Here is a 12,181-nt window from a genome sequence, read left to right as displayed (position 1 = left end):
AAGTTAGTCTCGGTCCATTAATCTTTTTTGTCTAGTCCCATTTTGGAGCCTTCTACCAAACCTGAGTTTTTAATGTGAATAAGATGGTGACTAACTAAGTGGATAATTACAGTACAGTATGGAGTGCTACTCTTAGCACAGTGTCTAAATTCTGTTATCCAATTACTACTCCATTAAGTAAATACTCCATCAAGATCGCACAATTGCCAATTATCTAATCTGGGTTATTCTTCTTCCTGCTAGGTTAGAATCTGTTCTTCTCAGGTTTTTATACTTTCCCCATCACTATGGTAGCCGATCACCTGCTGACAAATCCAGTAGAAAACTCCTTTCACAGTTGGAAACTCTCATTCCTCTTTATTCTTCTTTGAGGAATAAATACATGATAGAGACAGAATGATCTTAGAAGCCCTGTGTGACATGATTTCCTCCCTCCTCTCCCTCTTTTCTGTATGTTTTCTATTTTAGGTTCTATCTTGTGTGCTAGATCCATTGTTACAGATGTGTACTATGTCTGCCAGTAATTTGGGCACAGCTGATATGGCAACCTTCATGGTAAATTCGCTTTATATGATGAAGACTACTTTGGCTCTCTTTGAATTCACTGACAAACGTCTAGAAATGTTACAGTTTCAGGTGAGCATAACCAACCCCAATAGAAAATAAACTTATTACTGTTTTCATTTTTTTTCCAGACTATAAGTCGTGACATGAACATAGTTATCTTTGATTATATTGGTTTTGGGTCAATGCTAAATCAAGGAAATGGGATAAGAGGGAGAGGTTCTTGCCAGAGATCATAAGCAAATACCAGCCATTAGAGCTGATGATGGTACTCAGCATCTTTTATACACAAAACTAATAGAAAAGTTTTGTTTTGTTTTAGTTGCAGATAAATCCTTATTAGTGAAAAATTTTCATTATCCAAATTTTTCAAATACACACCTGCAACTTGAAACAAATAGTAGTTGAAAGCTTGGTCAAATGGCTGGCTATGCTCATGTGGGGTTTTAATACGGTATAGCTGAGGGTTACTGCTAGTGTTTCTTTCTACCTCTCCTTTCCCATTTATTTGGTTTCACCTCACATGCCAGGGTAGTTGTTCATATTTGGTACCATTTTGAAATGGAAATGTAGTTTATAAACCATTCACTTGGAAAAACCTAGGCGCTACCCATTTATAGTTTTGCTACATGAACATCTCTGCAATACATCTCAGGAGAGCTTTTGGAGCTTGAGGGCTTTGAAAAAAGTCACAACTTCTTATTTGAAGGCATCCGTAAAGATGGGCTGTAAGGCATTTTTCCCTATCTGCTCCTAATTAGAATTTCTAGCACCTTTTAGCACGGAAACAAACAAACAGACAACCCCACCAAACTGTCTGGGGCATTTTGAATCTCCTTTATCAGAGCTCCTTTTTCACAGTAAGTGTTGCAATTGATTTATTCCTAAAATAAGCAGTAAAGCTGAAGGTTATGCATTTAATATCATTTGCTTTCTTCACACGTTTTACAAATACAGGAATAGATTGAAAAATTCTTTAAGATTATACCTAAGTAGATTAATAAAGCGGAGGTAGAATGGCATATTAAGTAAGAGAAAAAAAAATCATGGGAGAAAAGAATTCCTGAAGACAGTTAAAATCTCCAAACTGAAAGATAATGACTTCCCTCCTAATATATAAGGAAAGTACATTTTTTCTAAACAATTTCAGGAAGTAAAAATGTGAACTCTTAAAATATCACACAGAAAACTTGCATTTTACTAGAGTTTGATATATTATGAATTTCAGCTTTTTTTTTTTTTTTTTTTTTTTTTTTAAGAGAATAGAACTAAACAAGCATGGGGTAGTTTTCTGTAAAAACAAAGTAATAATGTATATATTCCCCAATCTTCCTGAGACTACTCAAAGGTGGTTGCTTCTGCTATGACTGGATTTATTTATTAGGTTTCTTGGCAAATTGACGATTATATTCAGAATATAAAATGTGTATACATATATTTTTTGTATGAAGGTAAATAAAGCAAAATTAATAGCTGTAACTTCATTGTCTGTTGTTCTTTGTCAACTTTTTTTTTTTTTTCAAACACACAGCTATCAGTATTAAATGTAGAAGCCTTACTGATCATGCTTGGTTTCAATTTAATTTTCCTTGTAAAACACTGGCATTTTTTTCCTTTTGTTTATTATAAAGCTTCCATGCTGTTGTCAATATTTTCAAAGAATTATAGTAGGAAAAAAAAAGGATACAACAATTTATACGGGTTTTGCTTTTTATTAATTTTTAGTGCTGCTGAATTTACAAATACAAAAAAAAATAGTTTCTTCTGTTACACAGAAAGAATCAGCTCTGTTTTTATTATTGGCTTCTCATAATATGGAAGATGCAAATGGGTAAATTATGCTGTTTGTACTTGTGCTTTTTCCTTGTTTGTTTATAATTCTAGTATTATTTGTGTTTCTAGACCTTTTAACTCAGGACGTGGTTATATTTAATATTCTCCTGCCCATTTTACAAATATCTGATGCTTAAAATTTCAGATTGAAGCTCATTTAGATACACTCATAAACGAACAAGCTTCCTACGTCTTAACTAGAGCTGGTCTGAGTTACATATATAACTCCGTGCAGCAACACAAACCAGAACAGGTAAGATTATGTACTGGATGTATTCAGATGATAGTGCATTCCTGCCTAGTAGGAAAATTCTGACACTATGATTTTTACAAATTAATTTTCCTTTGAAAGCAAAAACTCCATACTATCTGTTGATTTTTCATGTGGGACCATGGCTATTAGACAAAGGTACCTTGGAAGTACAGGTTTTTCCCATGCTCTGTGTTATAGCAGGTTTGGGATGCATCAGTCCTTCTGTGCAGCTTATCTGTGTACCATCAACAGGCTCTGCACACCAGAGCATCCTGTGCATTCTTAGAATAACTGTATAGCTAGTGTAATATCCCTCAGAATGTATTAGAATGAAGCTGGGTCTAAAACACAAGTAGTGTGTGTGTGTACCACTTCCATCTAGAATGTATCAGACCTACTGGGTATGTGGCATTCATGTTTTTTTTCAAGTGCATGCTATTGTACCATAGACAAGAGTGGATGCCTTGCATGCATTAGACATTTACTGCATTTTTCGTCTGTGAAAAAACGTTGGAAGAGTTTAATAGTAATTTGAAATCATGTGGCTTTTTGTCTTTATTCACTGCTCTACCTATTTGAGGACCAAGACAGTGTGATTCTCAGAGTGAAAACATCAGATTTCTTAGGACAAGTTGAAAACTGGAATTTAGAGCTTGTGCTCTTTTTTCTTTCAAACCACCTTTCATGCATGATAGGCATTAATACTTCCCCTCTTCCCTGTGCCTAAGATCTTTTGTGAAGAAGGTGAATAATGGTGTTTTCTGGAGAAAGCAGTACTATGTTAGAGAGCTTCATGGTTTTTCTGTGGCTGATATTTTTATGTGAAGTGCCCAAGCTCAACAGATTTTTAGAGAACAATTAGAAGTGCAGAAATAATCTGATTAGTAACTCAGCTTGGTTTCCTTTTCATGAGCCTATCTCCTCTTCTAAAACCAATTTCAAACAGACCAGGGCAGATTGTTTAACGGAATGTGGACAGACTTTCCAGTAGCAATTTTCTTTCACATCTGTCCTTCTCCCTGGCTGCAGGGGTGAGGTTCTTAGAGGATTTGCCAGGAGGTTAGGCAGCATGTAATGCCTTGTAAACACAGGAGAGTTACTAGGGAGCAGAGTTGAATTTTGCATGGTCCTGGAACAGATAAAGAGGTGGAAGTTGTTCTGTGTAATTCTGGAACACCAAGGGGATTTGAACAGTTGCCAGTTTAGTTTTCATTACAGACCTTGTAGAAAGCATTTTCCTGCATTTTTGTCATCTAATGGTGAAAAAGGAAGAAAAGAACTTGAAAGCACACATGAAAAAGTCAGTATTCCAAGTCTTTGATTCAAGGGAGTGGTGGAATACAAATGAACTGTTACAGCACTTCCAGTATTGGTGTGGTGATTCAGTTTCCAAAAATGTAATATCTTGTAGCAGGACCCAGTAATGATTTAGTACTGAACTGACTGTAGAATTTATAGTTTTTTGTCTTTTTCCTTATGCTAGATTGACTTCTTTTTTTCCCCCTTTTGATTACTGATTCTTAGGGTCCTCTTTCAAATTTGCCAAGTTTGGATTCCGTGTCTCTGAAGGTAGCGATGGTAAGCATTTTACAATTTCATAATGTAGCAGTGTAGCTGTGACATGGGAAAGAATTCTGTTAATTGTGTTATGTAGTAGACATTCATCTAACAAGCCGTACTCTTCAAGAATAGCTAAATTACATGTCTGGGAATACTTTCTTCATTTGTAGTAATTTGACCACTTGAAGTAATAAATTCATAAATTATGTATGAGCTGGTAGTAATAGAATATTAATTTCTAAGTCTTAAGAAGCAGGACTTTATTTGTAAGAACGTTATCCCATGAGTCATCTTAAATTGCTAAAAGCAAATACTTAGCTCTAATTAGTTTTAATCATCAAAATTTATTTTTGCCTGAATGCTTTGAAATATAGGTTCTGCTATCATTTATAATTTTGGTCCTAAGGCTTTGATTTTATGCAAGTATTTCAGCTAAACTAAGAAGTTAGGTGCTGGGCATATGCCACAGTTAAATGTATATTTCTTTAAGCTGAAAGCTGCAATATATTTTAAAACAGATTATTAGCTGTTGTTTTTTCTTAATGTGTGTGAAGGGTACTTTGCATAGAGATTGCAATATCACAGTTCAGTAGACAGTAGCGTATGATCTGTCACTCTTCTTGCTTAGCCAAGTTTTGCTTTATTCTGAAAATTTAGCTGTAAATAAGGGCCACTCAGCCAGCAGTGCACACGTACACCATGAAAAAGTTCTAGTATAAATCTAGACACCACACAGTGGCTTGAATTTCAGGGAGAGGAAAGGCTGTTTATGTATTTTTTTATTAAGAAGTGGGTCTTCGTAAAAATTGTATGTTGAATCCCTTGTCGTGTCAGTATAGCCTGTTTTCCTCCACTAAAGCTCCAAACCAAAGGTATCCTAAGCTCCTTGGAAGAACAGAGCTCTGGCACAGAGCACTCAGTGGTTTACTCAGATCAGCATGCATTCTTTCCAATATTTATACATTTTGCCTTTAAAATATCTTCACCTTATTACAGCCTTGTTGATCTACAAGAAATCTAAAGACTGCAGCTTGGAGACCATTTTTTTAAATTGCATATATATTACAGATGTATAGTCATACATAATAATTCTACCTGAAAAGTTAGAAAAGAATCCAACTTTTCTTTTCTTCGTAACTTTGTTTAATGTATGCTTGTGTGAACACACTTGAACCAGAATGGAACCCAGTATGCTGAAATCAAACCCACATAAATCCCATCTGTCAATGTGTTCTGCTTAGAATTTAAACCATAGGAGGGAGGGAATACTTACAGGTAGGTTCACTGCCTCCCAGCTTAACAGAAATCAGAGTGCTGTGGTATTTTTCACTGTTATGTGGGGCGGGAGAAGTAAGCCTAGAAGCAGTTCATGGAGCCTGAACTAGGTCAGTTGGTCTCGTTTCTCCCAGCATAACTGCTCACTAGATTATTAAGCAGTGGCTTCATGTAAAAAAATATGAAAGTAATATGTCTAACTTGGATAGACTAGATTTTAAAGGTCTTTTCCAACCTAAGGGATTCTGTGATTCCACTGAACAGAGTAGGTCTGATCTTCAGTGGTGATCTTCAACATGCACCAGCTATATAGAAAACTTGGGTAGTTGTAGAAACTGTTTTCTCATTTGTTTGCTCCTCAATCTGTACTTCCCAGAGTCAGAAACTTGAAATGTTGGTGACAGGTGCTGAAATCAGATGTTTGCTTTTGATATTGTATTAAGCTCCTCTTTAAACATCTGTATATTATGTTACCTTCAGTTTTAAATACATAAAAATAGAAAACTGTATCAAGTAAGAAGACGCCATTTTAAAGTAGTCCTTTTTCAGAGATCTGTATTTTTATCTATCCACATGTAACAGCAAGTTCTTTGTATGTTGATCTCATATTCTTTTTCCCACCCCTAGGCTCAGTTTGATCGCTATCTGTCTGCTCCAGATAGTCTGTTAATGTCCCAGCTGAATTTCCTTCTGAGTGCCACTGTGAAGTAAGTATCTTAACTTTGAATTTCTATTATGCCTGTATAATAATCAGAAAGATGAATTTGATTAGGTTTTAGCGGATCGTGATGAGAATTCAAGTTATCAGCTGTAATCACATTTGCATTGTACTTCAGTTCACAATTCAATTTAGTTTCGACTGTCCTCTTTTTGAACAAACAGGAATATGTAATTTTGTAACTTTCTGAAGTAGTTACTCTTGACTTAAGACTGTCGAAATGAATTACCTATTTTGAACGTGTTATGCTGCGTCAGCATTCTTTGTCAATTTAGTTGTAAATTGTTTTAGAACTATTTTGTAAGCATTCCAAAGATAGATGAAATATTTAATTCTCTACTCAAGATTTCTTTTATCTCCATTGCTCCATCAAGTCTAAAATTATCAAATTTGTTGTCTGTACTATGAAGTATTGACATTGTGCCATTGAATATTGTGCTGAAATTACTTCTACGGTTCAAAGGAAAAAATCACTAAAAAACGTGTAAAAGTAAGAACTGTATTATTTATCTCTTCTCTTGTTTCATGAATATATTGTATAATAAGACAAATAAGGGCCAACTGAACTGTAAGGCTAGAGAAAATGCCAAGAATTTATTTCCAATTAAATGTGAACCATATGAAGGCAATTTGTAGTATTTAAATTCAGAGAATTATATGCTGCACTGATCCAAAAGTTTTCTTGACATTATTTTTTGTATTTTTGTCAAGAATGCAGGTTACAGAACATCCGAGAAATTGCAACTAGCACGTCACATTTTGGTGTAACATTCTTAACATTTGGATTCTCATTACTGCTACCTGTTCTCCAAATGGGGTTGCATTATGGCAACTTGTGATTAAAAAAAGTGACATATGTCAAGGGAAAAAAAATACTTACTGCTGCAAACTTGCTGCTCACGTTCTCCTCATGCAGAGACTTCCAGTTTCCTGCCGCATGCCTAGTGCATGGCTTGGCCTGTTGGTTCTTTCCATCGGTTTGTTGGGTCTCTCTGCTCGGGTCACTGTTCTCACAGCTCAGCCAGCAGAGCTGACCCTGTCGTGTAAGAGTTGTCCTGTACTGGTACAGCTCAAACAGGGCAGCTTGAGCAGTAATGTAATAGACGCACTGGAACTTCCACTTCTGGGTGTCAAGCTCTTAAACCTGTATTTTGGCTCTTGATATGTATTTTTTTAATTTAGGTCCAATTAACAATCATAGTAGGTGAATTTGGAAAGCCTCTGTTTTTACATTGCTAACACAAAACCGATCTTATAGAGGCAGATTTTATGCTACCATAAAGACTCAGGCACACGGTAAAATTACCGTGACTTAATCATTTCTTTCTATCAGATGAACCAAGATAAGCTGGTCACGTATGCACTCCCACTCTTAGACTTATCCCCTTTATGAGCTTTTTAAACCCCTCTTAACGTAAATTTGGTTTAAATTGGGCTATCTTGTAACAGTGGGCAGCTGAGAGGTGAGTGAGGAGCTTATGTGAGGATGATTGCTATAGCTGCTACAGCTCAGCCTACAAAGGAGTTTATTAACCTCCTGTAACAATGTTACAGGTTAGCTTCTGCACAGAATTAGTAACAAAAACTTTCGAAGATACATATTTACATAGATGGATGCTTGTAGGATTCAGTATTCAGTATTTTCTGTAGTAAATAAACCTGCAAAACTCTGAAGTTTCTCAAAATTCAAGAAAAACATTTAACCAGTGCTATCATTTTAATGACTTTAGTAGCTCAAATTTTCAAGATAGTTTTGCAGATACTGGTGATCCATTTTGAAGACTTCTTCATTGAAGTCACATAATTATAATCTCCTGTTCCAGTTGTTGAGCTGGAACCCGACAGTTCAATTCTCAAAACCAGACCACATGCTTTTGTTAAGGGAATGTTATATACTCAGTGGCAAAATAATTTAAGCTTTATGACCATGAAGAGCATTCCCTCCAATATTTGCTTTTCAAATTCCTTTATTCATTTAAAACGAAGTTTTAAGCTATTTGTTTACGTGGTTGTTGGTCTTGTAAAGCTCTTTTTGTTTGCGTTGGATCACAGAAACTGAATGCTGGAATTACTATTTTTAGAGAGTGCTGCCATTTGTGTTAGTGATAAAATGTATCACGTTGTTATGGCAACTGAAATCCTCATGTACTGATTAATGACTTTGACATTAGTTGATGGAGAGACTCGTTTGATGCTGTTCAGTCCTATGGAATATTTTAATAAACTTTTTCTTTTAATTTAGGATTATTTTGTGAAATACAGTTAGTCTTATGCAAATTCTGTGTGCGATACTTACTTTCCTAAAGGGTTGTCACGTTACAGTAGCTTAGTGATCCTAGACGGAGTTCAGAGACAGTTGTTTACCTGAAAATGCTGAATACATTATAACAGTCTTCCTAGATTTGCTATTATAAGGACAGTCTGTTTTTCAGGTATTCAAATAACCTAGTAATAGGGGCAGTTGATCATGTTTATTGAAAAAGTGGATACTTTGCATCAGAATCAAGTGCAGTATTTGTCTCTTCATCTTCTTTCTCATAGCTTCCATTTGCTAATATTTCCTGAAAATACAAGGCTCTACACACTTGGTATTCGAGACTCCTTTAACTTTTCAGTCCACACTCACTGTGGTCAGAGCTGGTAAATTTAGCCCTGATTTCAGTGGATGAAGTTCTGGTGACTTTGTTCCTTGGCTGCGTAGTTCAGCAGGGCTGATGAATCTGGATTCATGTTTACCTCAGTTTCCTTAGCTTCTCCTGGTGTTCCACATGCATGGGCTTGGCTGTAAAATAGTTGTAGTTACCGTTTTGTTAGATAAAAATGCAGGTGGAACTGTAAACACATTGCCATGGTGATTTAAGCAAACATTCAACAGGTAACATAAAATAAAAATATTTGTTTTTCTTCAAAAAGTATTAAACTTCCCTGTTAATTTTAGCATGCAATCTACATGCATTGTTACTTGTTTAGATCTGACAAAAGCAAACATGATACAGGTTTCATAGCATTGCTGGTAAAAGCCTGTAGTAGGTTTTAAATCTCTCACCACTATCTCTTTCAGCTCTTCCTCTGAGAGATTATGGAATAGGTGTTGTCAAGATAAAGCAAATAGAATATATTTGCTGGTAGATGGGGAGGGAGGGAGGGAGGAACAAAAACAACTACAAAGGTCAGCAAGAAATGACAAAAAGTAGAAAGTAGATTACTAAGAATATCAGTCTTAAAAGTTGCGGGAGAGTGCAGGTGAACAACTAATATATGCAAATTAAAAACTAAATTAACCTTCTGCAGTTGTTTCCTTCTACATTTTTTTCACGATTGCAGAAATAAAAAAAAAAGCTTCTTGTTTATCAAGATCATATATCTGAGTTCATGTGTGTACAATACAAATAGATGAAAGTCTTTCATTGTAAAACGTTTTTTCATATTTGAAGCAAAATAGCTTTTAATGTAACTGACGCTGAATTTTTAACGTATATTTGTATTATATACTGTGAATTCCTTGCATGTAGTACTGTTACATTCCCTACAATTTGCAAATTATGTGGATGTTTGTTTTATTTTTATTTTTTAGAGAGCAGATAATAAAGCAGTCAACAGAACTGGTCTGCAGAGCTTACAGTGAGATATATGCAGCTGTGATGGATCCTTCAAATAAGTATAAGGATCCAGAAACCATACTACACAGATCGCCTCATCAAGTTCAGGCACTTCTCTCATAGTCTTGCTTCACCCAGATTTATTTGAATGCATAATTCTGTCTTTGAGTATTTAAATTGAGTTATTTTTCTGTTTTGAATTTTGATGTATAACTATATGCTTAAAATATGTAGGAATGCAGTTTTGTTTAATCTGTTTGGCAAAAGTTGAGTCTTTCCTGTGTCTTTGAATGCCTTCTATAGGCCAGAAAATAGAATATAGATTAAAAATTATTTTGATGTATTCCTCTAATGGAAATGGACCTTGACAATATGCAATTTATTTGAAAAAGAGTAAAGGAGAGAGAAGCCTTTTCTTTGCCATGCATAATCCTTTTGACCAGATGTTGAACCAGTGTCTCTTATGACCTCACCAATATTTTTATTTGCTCTTTTACCCTGTTCTTTCACTCTTTTTCTCAGCCTATCATCAATACACACTGATACTATTTCATTTTAATACAGCTGATATGCTTTGAATGTCTGAAGTCTTTTGCAGCTCATAAATCATTTTAGAATATTAAATGTATTTTTTCAAAGCTGTTGATTAAATCTTTGAAGCAAAATTCATATATATATGTATGTATATATATATATATATATATATAAAATCCATTGTTTTTGTTGCTACTCTGGTGTTTTTTTGTAAGAAAAATGAATACTTGAATAATTTGCTTGTACATAACCTGGAACTTCATGCTTTAAGTTATTTTTATAATTTTATTTTCCTAGAAAGATTTTTTTAGTGCAGTTGTTCTGTAGCAATCCTTTTATCAGTTGAAGCGTGCAGATCTCTTAAGGTTGGGACCAGTAACAGTGTAGGTTAGGAAGATCGTTTGCACAGCGGTGTGGCCATTAGTTATTTGCATGCATCAAGGGGGAGATGAGCAGTCATTCATATTGAATCAGTTATATACCTAAGATGGATGCTTTTATTAATAATTATATTCCCCATATAAAACGTATGCTTAGTGGCAGTCAAGTCTGCACGTTAGTGTATACTCGTGAAATAGCAAGAAATAGAGAATAGCAGCAACAATGCCTTTTAGTCTCCTGGAAAGCTCATTGCACGAGTTAGAAATTAGCTTTGGCGGTAATACCACACTATAATATCTTCTTTATGGGCATAATTTGTTAGTATATTATAAAAAGATTTGAAATTGTAAGTGTCCCTGGAGTTTGTGGATCAGGCATAAATTCTTTTGTAAATGTGGATGTTAGGTTTATTCTGTTCGAATACACTAGAGCTGTAAGAAAAAAAAATAAAAATCTAGAAGCTTAGGAAAATCGTATTGGAAAATTATGCTTTTACTAGGTAACGCACTTAAATTATTCAGAGTTTGTGTTACCGTAGTATATATTCAGAAGGCTGTTCATTGTTGTTTAATAATGTTAATATTGCTTAATATGCCTGTAATTATTATCTAATATGTGAGAATTACATTAGTTGTGAAAGGGTTATGAATTAGCTTGTTATTAGATTAACATACTCTTAAGAATGAACTTTTTCCTCAAATTACACTCAGCCTCCGTCTCAAGTAATCAGTCAGTAGTTTGCATGAGGATTAGTATGAAGTTGCTTCCTGTCTTTGAGTCCACCTAGAGACTTATCCATGATTTTATCTTCACTGAGCAATAATGGAAAAGCTATAGAAGTTGTAACTTGTAAAAACTAAAATCAATCACTAATTTTGGTCTGTGCAGTTAAAGTAAATGACAGAGGGTCACAAGTGAGCGAATACATCAATAAAAGGCATTTGATGTACTGACTTCTGTCTTCTGTGTGTTTCTTCTGCCTGCCTTCCTCCAAGGAGGAAGGAAAAGATGATGAGATTTTGACTTGTCTGAACTGCCACGCCAGAAATGGCACTTACATTTTACAAATACCACCCAGGATTTCCACACCAGGACTCGTGATGCTTCGGTCCTCCAATTGCTTAGTTTAATGGCTGACCTGTAAGCGTTGCAGTGAATGGGATCGTGGTGGGTGGCAGTACTGGTTCCATATACACCCCAGTTGTAGAGCTGACTTGAGTATCACAGTGCATCAAGGGATGCTCACCTGGGCTGGTTTGGTCAGCACATCTGCTGTTGGGCCTTAAACACTTCATACAGAGGGGCTTGCCTTCATAGAGTGAGTCTTATTCTGTGCCGAGCTGCACTGTGCTTGGGAAAACTGCAAAAAGAGGTGTTTGAATACTGGCACTAGTAGGCAGCGCGCTCTGCATTTGACATTCAGACGACCCAGTTCTGAAAGTAGGTGAGTAAAGGGCTTCAAGC

General features: G+C 35.4%; 1 protein-coding gene across 1 annotated transcript in view; it reads left to right on the top strand.

Annotated features, from left to right (window-relative positions):
* COG6 (component of oligomeric golgi complex 6) overlaps positions 1 to 10,459 on the top strand; it is a 51,233-nt gene extending 40,774 nt beyond the window's left edge. The window contains exons 15-19 of the mRNA XM_032196419.1: positions 469 to 636; positions 2,543 to 2,650; positions 4,175 to 4,228; positions 6,113 to 6,192; positions 9,778 to 10,459. Coding sequence (XP_032052310.1) covers positions 469 to 636; positions 2,543 to 2,650; positions 4,175 to 4,228; positions 6,113 to 6,192; positions 9,778 to 9,925 — 558 coding nt within the window. The 3' untranslated portion in view covers positions 9,926 to 10,459. The remainder of the gene's footprint in view (positions 1 to 468; positions 637 to 2,542; positions 2,651 to 4,174; positions 4,229 to 6,112; positions 6,193 to 9,777) is intronic.
* The last annotated feature ends 1,722 nt before the right edge of the window (positions 10,460 to 12,181 follow it).

This window comes from Aythya fuligula, chromosome 1 (assembly GCF_009819795.1).
Source record: "Aythya fuligula isolate bAytFul2 chromosome 1, bAytFul2.pri, whole genome shotgun sequence".
NCBI classification, from domain to species: domain Eukaryota; kingdom Metazoa; phylum Chordata; class Aves; order Anseriformes; family Anatidae; genus Aythya; species Aythya fuligula.
The sequence above is the reverse complement of the archived record's forward strand: the minus strand, read 5'-3'. Positions and strand labels throughout refer to the sequence as shown.